The 20,962-nt window shown below is 36.5% G+C and overlaps 1 protein-coding gene across 1 annotated transcript in view; it reads left to right on the top strand.

Moving 5' to 3' along the window:
* Positions 1-544: 544 nt before the first annotated feature.
* LOC138694385 (zinc finger and BTB domain-containing protein 17-like) overlaps positions 545-20,962 on the top strand; it is a 28,134-nt gene continuing 7,716 nt past the window's right edge. Inside the window, exon 1 of the mRNA XM_069818074.1 lies at positions 545-1,478. Within this exon, the coding sequence (XP_069674175.1) occupies positions 837-1,478 (642 nt within the window). The 5' untranslated portion in view covers positions 545-836. The remainder of the gene's footprint in view (positions 1,479-20,962) is intronic.

Here is a 20,962-nt window from a genome sequence, read left to right on the forward strand (position 1 = left end):
TACTTTTATTCAATGAAATGTTTTGCGAAACTAAATTATTAAAAAGCTCATTATGTCGACATTTGATAGGTATTAACAATCAAAACTCAGCAAGACATTTTAGCTATTACATTCTTTGTATAACTGAGATTTGTTAGTGTTTAATTCCTATATGGATCAACACAATTAAATAGTACTGTATTCTATATTTAAGATCATACTATGAGATGAGTGTGCTCCAAATATTATTTTGAATGAATATATACAATAGAAGTAAACTACTATTGGAATTTCAGTAAACCAAAAAAAGTGCAATGAGTGACAGTAACATTTACCTTTATTTGCATTTGGCGCAATCGTATATATGGCATTCTGGAAATTATAAACACAGTTATTCATTTTATAAGAACATTTAAGTTTATATTTAATTATTATTATATCTGTTCATAAGGAGAAAAAGAATTAAAAGAATAATTTATTCTATTAAAATTTTACATTATGAGGATTTTGAACCACGGAGGGAAATGACGGGGAAATTTTTAGCAACATTTTATCAACAGTCAACACTGGCAGCTTGTCGGGCGTCGGTAAAAACATAAGGAGGGAATATCTTTGTTAACAAGTGAAATATAACGTAAGTAAGTTCAACAATAAGTTTATTGTGGTTTTCAACAAGTAAGTTTTACGTAGCGAGCTATAAGTGTACGTCAGTGGAAGAGATATAAGTGATATTGAAGTTTCTAATCTGTGTATATTTAAGTGGCGTCAGTAGGCCTTTTGAAGGCTGCTTCAACCTAACCTGCCAAGTTGTCGGAAAAATTAGTTCCTTAAAATTTATACAAAGTGCTACTGAAATCATGGAAGAGGCTATGAATTTCCATACAACTAATATGAATCATCATTGTTTAGTTTGTGGAACAGACTCACTTGCGAATTATGTTGATATGACTCTGGTCACTTCTCGGACCAGTCACAGTGAAACTCTTGTGAAAGAAAAATTAAAAACTATTCTTCGTGATAAATGGATACCACCGGATACTGAGATGTCAATGGTGATATGTTTACCGTGTTTTCATTTGGTAGATCAGTTCGATGTGCTTGAAAATCAGTTGCAAAACATTAGGGATAATCTGGCAGCTAAGTATGTTGGTACTAACGGAATACAGAAACAAAAGTCGCCGGAACCCCCACCGCCACCACCCGAAGTAGCTTCCAGTAACTCTGACAGTAGTGATGATGACAGGTCAGCTTCTCCTATCGTCATTACAACTGCCGGGAGAGGCCGGAAAGCAGGCACAATTAAAATTACAAAACGCCCTTCAAACTACAACAAGAAGGAGAAGACGCCCAAAAGAAGGAAACTCACACCGGAGGCCAAGAAATCTGCTCTAGAGGCCAAAAAAGCAGCAGCCGAAATAAAGAAAGCTGCTGCGTTAGCCAAGAAAGCTGCAGCTGAAGCAAAGAAGGCAGCATTAGAAGCAAAAAGAGAAAAGGCCAGGGTAGGTATTCGTATCGAGTTGCATATGTATGATTATCGAGTGGGTTGACACTTACTGTGTTGTTTTCTATGAGTAGGCCTAGCATATATTTTTTTATCTAATTTTCTTTCTTGAGCTTTATAACAGTATCCTACAGATATGAGGGCACAGCTGACATTTGATGAATTTATTAGGTTATTTTAAGGAAAATGTCACTATCTTCACACTCTCATCTCTTCTGTATTCTTGTCACTCGTTTGTTCTAGCTTCTTTCCTTCTGATTAGGTTAGGTGATGAAGGTAGAGGCAAGCCTTCCTTGGAAGTTACCTTGAAATTATCTCCGAATTTTTTTACTAATGTGACAGTAATTAGTTTGTTAGAATATGTAGGTATACTATCACCTTTTATCGAGAATTCTGAGTGCATGAAAAGTTAACGGTTTAGCACTAAACTGAAGTGCTTTTCAGTCTCTTCTTATTGTCTTACATTTGAGGAGTTATTTCTGGTACATAGGCTAATACTGTAGTAGCATTGGATAGAAAATGCATTGAATTTAATCTGTTGCTGTAGCATTCAGCGAAAAATGTGGAAAATTTTGTTGTAATATAAGTTAGGCCTAGACTATTTTAATCCCCATTAAAATTATAGTGTCCATTACAGTAAAATAATTATGACGTTCAGTGAACTGCTTTGGCATTGTTTCTTGTACCAATACGGTAATACAATCCCAAAGTGGTTCGCCAGTCACCATAATTATTTGTACTAAAGGCGAAGATTGCCGAATTACATTGGGATTTGTTCCATTAGGCTATAAACAATTCGTTTTGCTGTAGACTAAGTTGTTATCATCATCATCATCATCATCATCACCACGAACAATTTTAGTTTAGGTTCAGTCGAATCTGTTCCAGTAACTTATCTCAAAATGCTGGAACAGAATCTCATAGACTAGATTGTATTGTAATGAAACTGGTGTGGAACAACTGGAACATGTTCCATAATTAATTTTGACTACTTACTATAGGCTGTCTATGAATAATTTTTCCTTTTCCCTTACCTACTATTCGGAAAGTAATAATAAAAGACAACAATCCAAACAAGGTAATTATGTAGTAAGCAATGACCAGGCCGCCATCTTCCCGCAGTAGAGGTCCAGGACACATATTTTCCGTTACAGTGTAAAGAGACTGACAATGTCAGTCATAAGAAAACGTTGAAAATTTAATTATTAGATATATGTACGTTCAGTCAGCAGTCTGAAGCCTGGTTAGAATCTCTTAACCAACACCAATAAGGCATTACTCATGATGCAACCAAGCCAGGAGATAATGGGGTAGTTTGGCCAGTTTCTTTCCCCCTCCACTGCACACATCGCTGACTCTTAGTAACATAGTTCACTAGTCATACTTGAGATGTAAGTTATGCAATAATTGTTTTTCCTCTGACACGTATCATTAAGTGAGATGTAGCTACTGCCTGATAATAGATGTATCAGCCAGAATCTCAATAAGAGGTAAAATATATATATATATATTTATATTTGTTAATGTATGTGTCCTGGACCTCTGTTGTGGGAAGATGGCTTGGCTGATGCTTACTGCATAATAGCCTAGAGCAATATTGACATAGACCTACTAGTCTTGTCACTATTGGGGTAGCCTATGTATGTTGGGAAGGGTCATTCAGTGTTCTGTTCTAGATGGCAGATGCCAGTTCTTCACTGATTCCAACCAAAACCAAAGGTTCCATAACTCTAGTGAAATTAAAACAACTGACTTGGGATATTTATTTTGAAGGTATCCAAGGGCTTCATTGGCATTATACCTTCCTCTCTCTTTGTGATCAATAAGACGCTACTGCTTCCCATTCCCTTCAACATATATAGAGCAACATGTCACCACCACCAAACCACCAAAACTCTACCACAACAATCATTAATGTCATGTGAAATATGAAATTTCATGTTCTAATTAAACCATTCCTGCTACCAGTATGGAAACAAGGATTTTTACAATTCACAATATTGTGTAGAATGCAATTAACGCCAAAAAAAATGTTGATTTTTCATAATGTTTTGGTAAGATTTTTTTAATATTATACAGGTTCTTCCAGGAAGTAAGTTCCAATGGCCGATAAAGAAAACAAAACATCAATAAGGAAGAAATATTTATTGCACTATTTACAGAGATTCACTAGCTACTGCTCAACGTAGTCACCACTGTTATTAAGGCATTTATCGTACTGGTGCACCATTGTTTGTATGCCCGTCATAGGAGTCTGCCGCCAATGTCTGGAGCCATGAAGTCACTGCTGTCTGTACTTACCTCAGCATTGTTGTGGAAACGTTCTCCTGCCAGAAAGTGCTTCATGAGACGGAAACGATGAAATTCACTTGGCGTGAGGTCGGAGCTGTAGGGAGGATGGTCGAAGATCTCCCATCCAAACTGAAGCAACAGATTCCGTGTGGCGTTGGCTGTATGAAATCGTACATTGTCGTGCAAAAGCGTATTGCCTCTTTATTTGTCAGCATTCCACGTCTCTTGTTCTGGATCGCCCTTTTCAGATTTTGCAATGTCTGACCATACTACTCAGCATTAATGGTCTCTCCTCACGATAAAAACTCGCACATGAGGACACCACGTCGATCCCAGAATACGGTGCACATGATTATTTTTTGACAAAGATTGTCCACTTGAATTTGGTCCTCATAGGTGAACCACTGTGCCATCAATATATGGATTGTTGTTTTGTTTCTGGTGTGGCATGCAACGCCCATGTTTCATCCCCAGTGACAACATTGTCGAGAAACTCATTACCTTTCTTTGCGTACTACTGGAGGAATGTCAATGCTGCTGCCAGACGTTTCGTTTTGTGTTCATCTATCAGCTGCTTTGGCACCCATCTTGCACACACTTTATGAAAACCAAGCCACTGGGAGACGATTTCGTGCAACAGTGAGCGAGACATCTTGAGGAATTGGCCAGAGAGTTCCGAAATTGTGAAGCACCGGTTCTGGAAAACTGTTTGCCGCACATTTTTCATCAGTTCTGGCATCACTGGAGATGGTCAGCCACTATGGTCTTCGTCGTGCACATTGGTTTGGCATTCAGTGAATTGCCTACACCATCATTTGACCATAATGTCAGGTCCATACACGTTGCAGAATTGGCAGTGGATCTCTTCTGGAGATTACTTCTAAGTGTGCAGAAATTGCTTCTGAGCATACAGAAATCAGATAACTGCACGAATCTCGCAGTTGGTGGGAGACAATATCAGTGCAGCCATTTTCTTCTAGCGCTGTGCAATAACTACTGCCGTCACAAGACTGAAACTACACTGCATTATTCCCACATATCCCCTCTCTACTACTATGCATGCGCATTCCTATCCAACTAGTCATGCCATCTCTGGACATGATTGGAACTTCCTGGATGAACCTCGTAACAAAAATCTCAGTTTTTTCTATAGATTTTGCACCATTTTTTTCTCTCCATTAATATTTCCAAATTTGAAATTTATCATTTGAAATGGTGGAAAAATTCAAATATCTCGGAGCAACAGTAACAAATATAATGACATGGGATGAAATTAAACGCAGAATAAATATGGGAAACGCCTGTTATTATTTGGTTGAGAAGCTTTTGTCATCCAGTCTGCTCTCAAAAAACATGAAAGTTAGAATTTGTAGAACAGCCTATATTACCGGTTGTTCTGTTTGGTTATGAAACTTGGACTCTCACTTTGAGAGAGGAACAGAGGCTAAGGGTGTTTGAGAATAAGGTGCTTAGGAAAATATTTGGGCTAAAAGGGATGAAGTTACAGGATAATGGAGAAAGTTACACAATGCAGAACTGCAAGCATTGTATTCTTCACCTGACATAATTAGGAACATTAAATCCAGATGTTTGAGACGAACAGGGCATGTAACAAGTATGAATGGGTCCAAAAATGCATATAGAGTGTTACTTGAGAGGCCAGAGGAAAAAAGACCTTTGGGGAGGCCGAGACGTAGATGGGAGGATAATATTGAAATGGATTTGAGAGAGGTGGTATATGATGAGTTTTTTTAGTAGTTATTTTACGACGCTTTATCAACAGCTTAGGTCTGAATGAGATGAAGGTGATAATGCCAGTGAAATGAGTCCGGGGTCCAGCATCGATAGTTACCCAGTATTTGCTCGTAATGGGTTGAGGGAAAACCCCGGAAAAAACCTCAGCCAGGTAACTTGCCCCGACCGGGAATCAAACCCAGGCCACCTGGTTTCGCGGTCAGACGTGCTAACCGTTACTCCACAGGTGTGGACGATATGATGGTAAGGACTGATTTAATCTTGCTCAGGATAGGGACCGATGGCAGGCTTATGTGAGGGTAGCAGTGAACCTGTGGGTTCTGTGAAAGCCATTTGTAAGTACCTAAGTAAGTAAGTTAATATTTCCATAATTACTATTGAACTGAGTCAAGTCCTGTGGAGTAACAGTTAGCTTGTCTGACCATGAAATGAGCGGATCCAGGTTCAAATCCTGGTTGGGGTTTTTTCCGAAATTTTCCCTCAACCACTTGAAGCAGAATTGCTGGATAACTTTCGACATTGGACTTCGGACTCATTTCGCCTTCATTGGCTTCAATTCATTTACAGTATCATCTTAATAGTTTCAGGTCAATCAGGAGTTTGTGGCAGACGTGGTTTTGATATTTGCCTATAGATGTCATCTATCTAGGTGAGCTGCACAAATCCCAGGAAGCCATAGCTTCTAGAATGGACTACAAGCAGATTGGGGAGTGTAGCTCCCTCAGATAGATGGCGTCTTGGTGAGTCACTGAATCTAACGGTGGTGTGATCTTCAGGTCAAAGGCTCCAGTAGAATGCAAGCAAGTGAATTGCGAACAGATGCCATTAATCTGAGGAGGTGGCATATTAAAGGAAGGTGGAGGGACGTTTGCAGACTTGTCAGAATTGGATGCCATAGCCAAATCAATAAGATGGCACCAAGCAGTAAATCATGTGCTTGAAGAGCAGACCTAAGGACTTCAAAACCATCCCGATATAAAGAGGTTGCACAATAAGTCTAAGGATGTGGTGCTTGCCTATGGGTCCTTCTCTGTGAAAAAAAAACACTGAACTGGGCTTTCCAGACATCCGAGGAGACACAAAAAACCCAAACCACCCATTCCACCAATATTCTGGGATTCCCAAGAACAAGTGATATCTCCAAATATCCCTTTAGAGTCATTGAACTGGTAATGTCAATGATTTCGAGAAGCCAAACAAAATGTATATTTCCAATGGTAGTACCCTTTGCCTCTCAATATTAGTCACACTCTATAGCATTAGATAAAATAGCACATCTTTGCAAGTGATTTCTGTCCACGTTTTCTTACTGATGACACTGATGATTCCAATCCAGTGTAGATGCTTGCCCAGGCAATCATGTCCAACAGTCCGCCAAAATGTTGCCAGGGATGTTGAGAATGTCTTCGTGCCCAGATTTGGTAGATATCCTCTCTGTCAGTTCTTGTTCGTATGAATCCCAGAATAGTTTCTTGATGTATCATTTAATTGACTGGTATAATGTGTCTCTGTTTATTGTTTGTTCCTATTCCACTTTTGCCCATTCTTCCGAATCCAGTATTGCCATGCCTACTTTACATAGGCCTAGGTTTGTAAATTAATGTTATTTAATGGGTTCCAACTATCAATTTTGCTGTCTATTTAATTTCTTCTCTTTTTTCAACTTCATCGATTTTTCATTGTACAAAACAATACTGTCCAAATTTCATGAGAAGATCCCTGCGAGGGGAGTATGGTCCTTACGGGGTAAGAGGAGAGTAAGCCAGTGACTCGGGGTTCTTGAAGGAGCAGGTGGATGGGAGTGATATCATTGGCTGGCTGGTACAAACAAGTCTCGGTCAATGGCCGATCGGTTCAGGTTACAAGAGTGGGGGAAAAACTCGCATTCCTTGCTCGGATCTTCTCGTGAAATGCGGACTGTATTTACTGGCAGAAGATGTAACCTTTTGCCAAGAAATATAGAAAAGTTACTTGAATTGGACTAAGTTATAGACAGTGTTGATTCAGCCAACCTAAGAACTTTGTTTTTACTCTCTCTCTCTTCAGTGTAGCTTTGTAACAAATTGAGTCCCCTAGTTCTTCTTCCATTCAGGTAGACCTAAGGATTTGATACTGAAAATTCTTTAATTAGTATGCAGTTTTATTGTAGTTTATTTTTTAGTAGCATATTAAGTGCAGACAAAACTATTAATCTCTAACAGACTTATTTTGTAAATAATGATATAAACCTGCTCCAAATGGTTTAAGAACGAAAATATTTTAGCATTGAAATATTTATTTCATTTTTTCATTTTCGGAAAAATTTTCTTCATATTGTGCTGATCTAATCATGACACAATGACCACCAATACCACTGCAGCTGCCATCACCTCATCACTACTACCACCACTAGTGAACAAAATACTACTACAAGATTAAGAAGCAGCTCAGAAAGCAATTTTGAGATGGATGCACAAGGAACATAGAGTTCGGTGTGGAGTTGGAATGGAATGGAATTTAACTGAGGGGGGCATGGATGGCCCAGCACTGCGACCTATTGAGATCTATTGTGCTAACCCTCGATATGGAATGAGTTGCGTGCCACAGGTCCCCTACACGCACCGCCCTAACTACATGACTCCCTTAACGACTGGTCCCTACAGCTGTCAGAATCCATATACCATTCCTGCTTCAGCAAATTCCCCCAAGGCCTCCCTGTCAGTCCGAGGCGAAACTCCTCCCCTGAGTAGATCTGCTTCGGGTGCCATTGCAGAAGCCATCCAACGTCACTTAATTACATTTCACGAAAGCTGGTCGAGAGAGTCAGCAGCTTCGGGAGGCCGCCGGTACAGTGATCTGAAAAACCAGAAACAGGATGATGGGGAAGAAAAGGATGTGGCGAAGATGAGTGGGATTCCATTCGCCTGATAAAGTTACCTGATATTCATCCATAGCAGTGAGGGAAAAACCGCGAAAAAACCTCACCTAGGCAACTCGTCCCAACCGGGAATCGAACCCGGGACCGCTGGGTTCGGAGTTAGGCTCGCTAACCTCTCACCCACAATGGTGGACTCGGTATGAGGTTAGTGAGGGTAATGTTTTTTCCTGTTTAACCAATAGCATCATTCTGTAACAGGTGTTTCGAATGTGTAATTCTTGAGATACTTGTTGTTTATTGTTATTATACAAGTTTTTATAGAGTTTTATGCAATTTCGAAAATATTTTAGTGTATAGAAAGTGGTCTTGGATTCCTGAAGAAGAAAGAGGCAAGTTTCCCATAGACAGGCAAGGGAAATAATATTTAAAGTGTGTTTATATTTTGTAAGTTTGCACCAACAGATGTCAAGACAAGCAGAAAACAGAAGATGCAATGTAGTCACAATTCAGAAAAAGATTGCAACCATGTGTGTTGTCATTCAGTTGACTTCTTCTCAAGATACATGGCAACACCATATCTAAAATTGCTCTCTCTCTGCTCGGTGTTAGCAGGTGATCTGGACAATAATAGTCGTATATTACCGATACATCAAGACCACCATCACTACCACCATCCCATCACCAACAATAACTTACTTACTTACTTACAAATGGCTTTTAAGGAACCCGAAGGTTCATTGCCGCCCTCACATAAGCCCGCCAGCGGTCCCTATCCTGTGCAAGATTAATCCAGTCTCTATCATCATATCCCACCTCCCTCAAATCCATTTTAATATTATCCTCCCATCTAAGTCTCGGCCTCCCTAAAGGTCTTTTACCCTCCGGTCTCCCAACTAACACTCTATATGCATTTCTGGATTCGCCCATACATGCTACATGCCCTGCTCATCTCAAACGTCTGGATTTAATGTTCCTAATTATGTCAGGTGAAGAATACAATGCGTGCAGTTCTGCGTTGTGTAACTTTCTCCATTCTCCTGTAACTTCATCCCGCTTAGCCCCAAATATTTTCCTAAGCACCTTATTCTCAAACACCCTTAACCTATGTTCCTCTCTCAGAGTGAGAGTCCAAGTTTCACAACCATACAGAAGAACCGGTAATATAACTGTTTTATAAATTCTAACTTTCAGATTTTTGGACAGCAGACTGGATGATAAGAGCTTCTCAACCGAATAATAACACACATTTCCCATATTTATTCTGCGTTTAATTTCCTTCCGAGTGTCATTTATATTTGTTACTGTTGCTCCAAGATATTTGAATTTTTCCACCTCTTCGAAGGATAAATCTCCAATTTTTATATTTCCATTTCGTACAATATTCTGGTCACTAGACATAATCATATACTTTGTCTTTTCGGGATTTACTTCCAAACCGATCGCTTTACTTGCTTCAAGTAAAATTTCCGTGTTTTCCCTAATCGTTTGTGGATTTTCACCTAACATATTCACGTAATCCGCATAGACAAGAAGCTGATGTAACCCGTTCAGTTCCAAATCCTGCTTATTATCCTGAACTTTGCTAATGGCATATTCTAAAGTGAAGTTAAAAAGTAAAGGTGATAGTGCATCTCCCTGCTTTAGCCCGCAGTGAATTGGAAATGCATCAGATAGAAACTGACCTATACGGACTCTGCTGTATGTTTCACTGAGACACATTTTAATTAATCGAACTAGTTTCTTGGGAATACCAAATTCAATAAGAATATCATATAATACTTCCCTCTTAACCGAGTCATATGTCTTTTTGAAATCTATGAATAACTGATGTACTGTACCCTTATACTCCCATTTTTTCTCCATTATCTGTCGAATACAAAAAATCTGATCAATAGTCGATCTATTACACCGAAAACCGCACTGATGATCCCCAGTAATTTCATCTACATACGGAGTTAATCTTCTCAAAAGGATATTGGACAAAATTTTGTAAGACGTCAACAAAAGTGATATTCCTCGAAAGTTACCACAGTTGGTTCTGTCCCCCTTTTTAAAAATAGGTACAATTATGGACTCCTTCCATTGTTCTGGTACAATTTCCTTTTCCCAAATAGCAAGTACAAGTTTATAAATTTCGCTATATAATGCACTTCCACCCTCTTGTATTAATTCTGCTGGAATTTGATCGATACCTGGAGACTTGTACTTTTTCAGATTTTCTATCGCAATTTCGACTTCTGAAAGCGTGGGTTCGGGTATAAATGGCTCAGCAGTTTGTATTTCAATTTCGTCCCGATCATTTCTATTTGGCCTATGTACATTTAGTAGTTGCGCAAAATAGTTTTTCCATCTGTTTAGGATTGATGGAGAGTCTGCAAGCAAGTCACCATTCTCATCCTTGATCACGTTTACCCTTGGCTGATATCCGTTCTTAAATTCCTTTATACCCTTATATAAATCTGGAATATTTTTATTCATACTATTTGTTTCTACCTCATTCAGTTTTTCCTCCAAGTAACTTCTCTTTTTATTCCTAAGTGTACGATTTGTCCCGTCTTTCATTGAAATAATTATCTCTCTTCTCCTCAACTGGATCCTGTAAGAATTTCAATTTTGCCTGTTTCCTTCTTTCTACTACCATGCAACAATCTTCATCAAACCACGGTTTCTTTTTCTTAGTTTCATAATAACCTATGCTCTGCTCAGCTGCAATTTTGATACTATCTCTGATATTTTCCCACACGCTTTTAACATCTAATTCTTTCTCAACTTCGTCGGAACTTTCTAAAGTGGCAAACCTATTCGGAATTTCGACCTGATAATTTTGCTTAGTTTCCTCGTCCTTTAATTTCAAAATATTGAATTTAGTAATATTAACTTGTTGCTCTACTCGCTTAATAATAATAATAATAATAATAATAATAATAATAATAATAATAATAATAATAATAATAATAATAACAACAATAATAATAATAATAATAATAATAATAATAATAATAATAGTGATATGACTACTAACAACGATTATAAAATGACCACCAATTTGAATCCAGAACTTTTTAATGAATCGAGGATGCTGCATCCTAAGTAACACATTTGGTGCTGAATTTTGAAAAGCCAGTTTAATACTGTGCAGTGTGTAAATTCTTTTATTTACGATTTTTCTGGTGATATATTAGCTTCATAAATTCAGGAGAGTTTTGGAACATAGATCTGTTATCTGTGAGAGCTTTTCATGGATGGAGCCAGGACAACTTTCGTTGCAGACATTGTAGTGAGTGCGAAGCCCTACCTCATATTCTTGGCTTTTGTCACTGTGGAGTGCTTTTCCGAAACAACGGCATCATCATTTGATAAGGAGCAAAATAGCATCTGCCATCAAGACCAACAACAGCAACCTAGAGGTTTATGAAGTCCACTGTGTCGCTTTCAATGGGAGTCGTAGACGAGTAGACATAATGTTGCTATTGATCACATGACAATTTTATTGAGGATTTCAACACTAAAGTAGGACAGAAGGATATTTTTAAACTGACTATTGGAAAAGAGAGTCTACACTTAATTAATAATGATAATGGAGTTAGGTTAGTGAACTTTGCGACATCAAAAAATTTAATTGTGTATAATACAACATTCCATCATAAGGATATACATAAATATTCTTTGACTTCTCCAGATGGGTTGACACAACCAAATAGATCACATCTTGATAGATAAACGAAGACATTCTAGTATAATAGACATTCGATCCTTCAGAGGAGCAGACTGTGATTCTGACCATAATTTGGTAATTGGAGAATTAAGAGAAAGACTATCATTAGCCAAGCGAGTAGAGCAACAAGTAAATATTAGGAGATTCAATATTCCAAAATTAAAAGATGAGAAAACTAAGCAATATTATCAGGTCGAAATTTCAAATAGGTTTCCCACTTTAGGAATTTGTGGTGAAGTTTAGGCATTAGATATTAGTAGCATGTGGGAAAATATCACAAATAATATCAAAATTTCAGCTGAGCAGAGCATAGATTATTACTAAGAAAGAAGGAAACAGGCAAAATTGAAATTCTTACAGAATTCAGTCCAGGCAAATAGAGATAATTATTTCAGTGAAAAACGGGAAGCATATCGTACAGAATGTTCACAATTTGAGCTCTCAACCAACTCCACCAAGTTCCGTATTTAATTCTGATTGCAGCTTTGTATGTACAGTAGACTCTTGCTAATCCGGCCATGCCTTGCACATAGAGGTGCTGGATTAGTGAGAATGCCGGATTACTGAGAGTGCATAAAAATGTCATTAAATTTAATGTTATAAGCTACGCCAACCATCCACTTGCACTTCTAAATCAAAATTAGAACATTCCACGCTTGACCAGCACATGTATATGTACATAAATATATAGGTGTGTAAGTAATGCAGTATAACACATTGCATCAGTGCAAATTTCCCAGAAAACTATTACAATAGAAGTGGTAGGAAGTACACTAGGAGGAGGGTGGATTTACGAGAGTCTTGTGTATATTATTCTTTCCTCTCTTATGAACATCACCAAAGTTGGAATTTGTATTGTTTCCACAGTAACACACAATCTTTTTTGATGACCATTTTTTTAATTTCATCCACTAGATATTTACTAAGGAGTTCACTTTAACAACGCATAATTTACATCATTTCTCAGTCCACTTTTCTTTTTTTTTTTTTAGTGCATTTAAAGCTTCAGACTCACTGATGTTTCTCTCTGCTGTCTTATGTTTTTTTTTTTTTTAATACAAATGCTCTTTAACATTTCCACGTTCTATATATTGCACTGAAAATTCTCCTCGGCACTTTAGACATCTCACTTTATCTGTTCCACTCACAGTAACCAAATATGGAAATTCAAATCTTTATTAGACAAACACTTTTCTTTTTGACATTAAACAGCAACAACTACACTTCAACGTACTACAACTGCCTACAATTTACACATGAACCGTGTAATGACATAGACACTTAACGTGAACTGCAAACATCAAAATAGGCCTACTACATCAGAACAGGTATTGTGACTATATTGGCTTGTACCCATGTGCAATGATGAAATAAAAACAGGGGGAACTGTAACTGTATATAACATGCATGATGCACGTGACAATGATGCAATAAGAGGTTCATACTATGCATCACTGGCTCAACATATCTGACTAGGGATGTCCAAACATTTCACTTAGAAGTATTCTCGGTTTTCAAAGAAAATCGGGGATAAACGAAGATGTATGATAGCTCTACACAAGGAAAACATGTACGGCTCTATTCCTGCAGCCCACTCAGTTCATCTGAAGGAAACTTATGGAAACATGAGGATGCTATTTGAAAGTATTTAGTATGAAGAACACAAATGGTTAATCTGCAATGGCTTAAAAAATTATAAGGATGCTATTAGGAGAGCAAATGCAGGGGTACACTAAAATGCCATGCTCCCAATGTGAATGGAATAGATGGGCAAAACAAACGCATGGAGTTGCAAGGGTTTGCCCAGAGGGGAAATTTTGTGCCTGGAACAAAAAAACATCTTGAATGAACTGTTTGTAGATCCAAAAAATCTTACTTTATCATTACACACAACACTGGGGTAATGAAGTAGTTTGTAAGATCTCTACAACAAGAGGGACCCTGCTTTAAGTTTAAAGTTCCAATTTTCGTCTGTTCCCAAACTCGCAAATTTGATTAAGAACAAAGATTTTGAGAAAACAATGAATGAAAGAGAAACAGAAGCAAGGACTGCTTCAAATCTGTTACCTACTGAAAACTTGCTAGGGAACAACAAGATTCCAAATTACAAGAACATTGTTGGGTGTTGGAGAGAGACTGTAATGCAGCAGGATCTGCAAGGAAGTAAAAAAAGAGGACATTTGAAAATCAGTAATCACCAGCTCTCTACCAGGAATTATTAGGACAGTTCTGTGGAGAATTTTCAACTTATGTTCACCATATTTTGTTTCATATATGTAAGGTTTCAATATTTGTGATTAAATGAATAAAAACTGTAAGCCATAAACTTCCGCATAGTGTAGAAACCAGACATAATAGATAAATATGAAAGCTATTTCTGGAATCAGCATAAAAAGTGATTCAAGAATAGGCCTACTACATATCTTTTGTGAAATCATCTGAAAAAAATCAGAATGCAGAGTGGTGTAGTCCTTTTTTAAATTTGGAAATTAATCAGAAAAACAATTTTAAATTGCATTCATTGAGGTGGAAGGTAGCTTACCTATTTTAGTTAACTTAAATACTGTAATTTGTCATTCTATTCTGTGATTGCAGGTATGATAGTAAATGGTGAATTTGAGCTGTAGATTGCTTTCTTGTACTACCCACAGTATCATAAATGCCTTTTGCATTCTGATTCTATGCCAAAATCATTTGTGCGATTAACTAAATTATCTATCAATTTAATTTACTTTACACATTATTTTTTAAAAGTATAACATATGCTTGTTATATGTGCCAAACCTAGGCTATTCATAACCAGGCTTCGGTCCTGGGCACAAACGCATGAAGTTCAGAATGCACGGACGATAGTGTTGTGTTGGTCGAATGGAGTGGGAGATGGAGTGCGCCGTTACTTCGTGTCTCAACATGTAAACAGTCTGTCACAGTATGGCACAAAATATATTTCACCCTGTACAGATGCAGTATATACAGTACATTCCTAGTGTAGGCAATAAATGTCTACCATTAAAGTATTAACATGAGTTGTAACCTTCAATCAGGTGTCCCTATGCTGAAGCCTGTTACACGTACCGCAGCCAAGCAGCAATACACACAACGGTAATGCACATTACATACCCACTTGTGCTGTTGCAGTCACCTCTGCACAGGTCATGACGTCATTTATACTCCATGTACTCTAAACCTCATATTGGTTACTCTGTGTCCCTAGGCCGAACCCTGTTCATAACACACAAATACAGGGTGATTATAAAGTAAGTATCCATTTTTGTGAAAATGGAATTTAATGAAACTGAAATGATAATAATAAGATAGTACAGTGATATATGCTACTAAATCAGTGCATTTTGACATAACCGTCTTCAGTGATTTGTAGAATGTTTCAAAACACCGTGAATACAAAATCATCATCACCATCATCATTCTTTATCAGAACTTAGGCACTCTGGTCTGTTCCTGCTTACAAAGAGGCAGTTATGAGCAGTACAAGTCTGCATGGGCCAAAATACTTAGGCCTGAATGTGAACCAGACCCAAATCCAACTCGAATCACTAAGACTTATGAATACAATGGTTACATACGATTTATAAGAAAATAGGACCAATACAAAATTAAACAATGTAGGCCTAAATAAGGTGAAAGAAGAGGGATACGATCCTATATCTCAAGCAATTGAAGGGCTCCTTGCAAAAACGAAACAAGGTAGCTACACTTTTACAAAGTTTTGGGAAACTACAAAAAATATTCTAAAAAATTCAAATTTTAACTAAGATTCTTTCCTTTTTCAGAGTATGTCCTAGGTACCTACGAGTTTCATTTTATCACTCATTCATTTTATAATCAGCAATGTAGGTGGAGGAGTGAAATATAAACAAATTATGGAGCTACCTCCTTTTTGGAATAAAATTGGATATAATTAGCCACGTTTTTCTCTGAACACATGATTACTGTGTCAATATAAACTACAACACAAGATATAGCATATATACATATACATACAGGTTGAATCGTAACTAATGTCATTCATTTCAGGGAGTTATTCATTGAAAGATTTTAAACAAAAAAAAAGTTTAATACAATTTTGCTTGTTGCTGCTCCTTTTTCGACGTAAAAATTGTTTTATATGGAATATTTCATAGTGTGTTTTGGGAAACCCAATGTGCTCGTCATTTAAGGGAGCAGTGTATTATGATAATAAATTATTGAAAGAACAGAAAATCAATATCCCGAATTTAAAAGAAAACTTACAAATTAAACCAAATCCTTTAACTCTATTAAATATAGAATATAATCTAAATTTAACAGAAGAAATACTGAAATCAGAAGTAAACACTGAAATACTGAAACAATTGTCTTTAGAGACAATTAATATTAGGTACCCTTCACAAAACTGGCTTCATTTATACACCGACGGATCCTTGATCTCCAGAGAACAAGGTGCCGGTGCAGGTGTTACGTGCTGTCTCTTCTCACTTTATAGATCTCTTGGATATGGATCAACAAGTTTTGATGGTGAAATCATTGCAATAAGTGAATGTCTCAGGAATCTTCTATGCCACATCAATAAATTTAGGAATGCAGTTATATTGTCAGACTCCAAAGCAGCTATTCTATCAATCGTCTCTAAACACACACCTTCATCTCAAACAGCAGAAATAACTAAAATGCTCTCTCAATTAATATCTCACAATAAAAGAATTGTATTCCAATGGATACCATCCCATTGTGGAATCCTGGGAAACAAGAATGCGGATGCTTTAGCAAAGAAAGGCAGCACTGCTACTTACAGACCTGTAACTAAATCTACGTATTACTTTGTGAAGAGATTTATTAAATCTACATACTTAGACTTCAACAAACAAAATTTGATAACTCAATCCCAAGGGAAAAAATGGAACTCTCTGCATCAAAATCCACAGTTAATTCCCGATTTACCACGAAAATCGTCTGTAGCTGCATTTAGATTGGCAACAGGCCATGATTGTTTGGCCAAACACCTGCGTAGAATTGCAGTCCCCTAAATGCCCGTTGTGCAAGTCAAACCAAGAAATGGATTCGGAACACTTCAAAATCTGTGCTTCAGTGGCTGGTCATGATAATATCTTTGAAAAATATTGGAGTGCAAGAGGTCAAATGACTTTATTGTCAAACGCCTTGCATTAGAAAACAACAACAACTTTAATTTTGTTTAATGTGCAGAAATCTGATCCGAACAGTATGTATAACATTGTACAATTCCTTTGCAGAATGAAAAGTTACATTGTTTGGATCAAATTTCTGCACATTTAAAGGACAAAACTAAAATTCTTTCAATCATTCATTTTCATAATACACTGCTCTTTTAAACTGACTCAGCATATTGGGAATTAAATCAATGGCTTTCCCAAAATACATTATGATATGTTTCGTATAAAACAATTTTATCTCAAAAAGTAAGCAAAAACAAGCCAAATTGTATTAAAAATTTTTGTTTCAAATATCTCAAAGAATAACGCCCTGAAATTAATGACACTACTTATGGTCCACTCTGTATATAGCTCCAGAAGCTGCCTCCTTTTTGCAACAAAACAATTGGGAGCTCAGCTCCAATTCCACTGTAATTTATTACCAAATGCTCGGAATTGACAGCATTGTTTTATAGTCTTTTTAATCGACAGATTGTCTACTCCTTTAACCGAGGTGTGATGGAGTGTATTCTTCGTCGTACAAATTTCTTTAAGGTGTAGTAGCATTTCTCCATTTGTAACTTCTCCTTTTCAGTATTGAATTATTTTCTTGATCTTAGGAATTTTTGATAGGCAATCATTATTTGTAGTTTTTAATAGTTCAGTTGATACCTTACTTACTTACTGGCTTTTAAGGAACCCGTAGTTTCATTGCTGCCCTCACACAAGCCCGCCATTGGTCCCTATCCTGTGCAAGATTAATCCAGTCTCTATCAACATATCCCACCTCCCTCAAATCCATTTTAATATTATCTTCCCATCTACGTCTCGGCCTCCCCAGTTGATACCTTTATATTTTTAATTATTTTATTGGTATATTCAGTTCACTTAATTTTTATTATTACTATTATTTTTTTTTTAAATTCTGGACACTGCAGATCTCATTTATCTTTCACACCTATATAGAAGAGCAGACACTGGCATGAAGGAATGTAAAATCCCGATTATTAAGGATGCCAAATTCCATTTCTGTGAGCTCAACTGTTTAATTCTTATAACATAAGTTTGTTAGCCTTGTGTAACCACTTTATTTAATACTGGTATTTTTTATTTGTAATGAATGTTATTTATGACACATTCTGAGCCTTTAATAATACTACTTTTTTCCAAATAAGAGACGCATGTATTCTTTTTTTTTACTGATTTGTCCTAATTTGCGTGTATTATTATATAACAGTCAAGAAAAGTGTACTTCAAATTGAAGATCATGCTTCTAACAGTTAAAATAATTCAGTTTTCTGTCAATTGTGGAATACAGAATTGAAATCAGTTATGTTATGAAGCTCAATCTTGTGAATAGGGGATATGTTTCTTAAACTTAAAGTTTGGCATCCATACTTCAACTGCAGAGAGCTGGGTGAAACAATTTTGTGATTCCAGACAAATATCTCACCGTCGAGGATCTGGAGGAAGATGCGTTTCAACTCTAGAAGAAGATGCAGGATTGGTTGCAGAGGCTGAAAGGAATCCCTTTCAAACTTCTGCATCCATGAAAAGCGACTGTTAACTTCCCCAGTTCCACAAAGACGGTGAGATACTGATTGCAGTCAGCTGGAATATCACAGCACATGGTTAATCATGTAACATTTGTGGAAGAAAATGTTGATAATGTGAGGAAAGAAGTTATCTTTTTGAACAAGGTTACATTTTCTATTGCAAATTGCATACAAATAAATGCTTGTCTCATCTGCTTGAGTAGGCCTATCTGTTATGATTGGAGTTACGCAATGTGTTTTTCATTCAGCTTTTATATTACTGTGCCATAGTAGGATACATTTTGTTTGGAAAGTATTTTCGGAATGAATGATTAGAAAACTGCGACCATAGTCTATCTAAACAAAATACAGTTCACTCCTGTTCATCTATTTAAGAGAAATCAAGAGTATCATGAATGTTACACATACATTCTCACTATTATGCATTCACAATTCAATTATGTTGGAAATAATATTACAGTTTATGGTTTTTCTTAAACTATTCAAAAGACATACATAAGTGAAATCGTTTAATATGCATCCAAATACAAAGGTGAATCTTCGTGACTTCATTTATAAATTGTACAATTTAAGTAGATATACTGTATGTAACAAATTTTTCACAAATGTTCATAATATAGTTATATGTACATTATAATCATTTCTAATATCTCTTTTTTTATACATACGAAAATAGGTACCCGTAGTTAAAAGTGACATTGATGTTAAAATATATGAGACTTTGTTTTGGCTCACTCATATGCTGCAAATGTGTTTATGGCAAAGGATGCTAATCCTATAATAATAATTCTAATAATAATAATGAGGTGCTCTTCACGAAGGGTAATGACTGTATCTGGCTAGACCTGGGAGCTATTGGAGTTCTAAACACTTTTTTGTAACAGAAAGTAGAAATACTCGTAATTCTGCATAACAATTGCCCGAAACATAGCAGGCAGCTAATTTCATTTTATGCGAGAAACAACATTTAAAGAACAATCGTTTGGATAGATTTTGACTCCATATTTTTTACTAAAGTATATTATGTTTCATGTGTATCAGTCACAGATAAAATGACTGTTGGGTCCAGTTACAAACCAAATTCATCCAATAGTCTATGAGAACTCGCTGTACAAGATGACATGTCTACAATGAAACATGTATTTCGCAGAAATCTCGAAATCATATTTTGCAGCATCGCAATATTTTCTCTAAAGAGAAAATGGAAAGTAACACACACTTCTAACATGTTAAGTAATTATTATTATTATTATTATTATTATTAATGACCTTTTCTCTGATGTCGCTTTACACTATTCTCACAAAGTTGGGTACTTACAGTGTCCAAGCAGGCCTCTACATGATGTTCAAAGCGTCTTAGTAAAATTGGGTTATTTCTCTTCATTGTAGTGTATCAAAGTGTGATTGTTTTCAAAACTTGCTTTCTCCTATAAGTGAGACATACACCAAAACTTGCTTACTATAGTGTTTTGTCTCTCCTGTAAAATTTAGTTTTTTCAGTTAGCAAGTTTTGCAGAAACGGTCCTCATATGCTGGAGAATTAGTGCTGCCAAACACATTTGATCCAAATCATTTGGAGAGGAGGTGGAAATATTTTATTTCCTCATTTTATGATTATAAAATTTACTTCTGTGCTGCAAAAAAAAAAAAAAAAAAAAAAAAATCTGATTTTGAGATTTTAAATAAAATATGTTTCATCATCTCTGATATAGAACAGGTACCATAATATAACTTAATCGTGTGTGTAATCTTTTCTGCTAAACCATTAGTTCTCATTGCATATACAGGTGAGTCATAATTATGTACTATAAAGTATTGCAGAGGCACCAAGACCAACAACGACCAGTTCTGAGGATGACCCATAAAAGGTCGAAACATGTAAACCAGCTGCGATAGAATTTAACACAAGAAAGTCATATAATACATATTCCATTGTGATACAGTGTTAAAAGTTGTGTAATCAAGATGTAAAATATGTTTGTTTTGGTGTATAGATTATTCTGCAATACTTTATAGTACATAATTATGACTCACTCTGTATAGGCTAGTACAACGTTAGAAAAATCAGTGCAGTGATTTATCAAGTGATGCAGCTAAATACGAAGAAGTGATTGGTAGAATTGTTTAAGCAGAAGTTTT

Source organism: Periplaneta americana, chromosome 2, assembly GCF_040183065.1.
Source record: "Periplaneta americana isolate PAMFEO1 chromosome 2, P.americana_PAMFEO1_priV1, whole genome shotgun sequence".
NCBI classification, from domain to species: Eukaryota; Metazoa; Arthropoda; class Insecta; order Blattodea; family Blattidae; genus Periplaneta; species Periplaneta americana.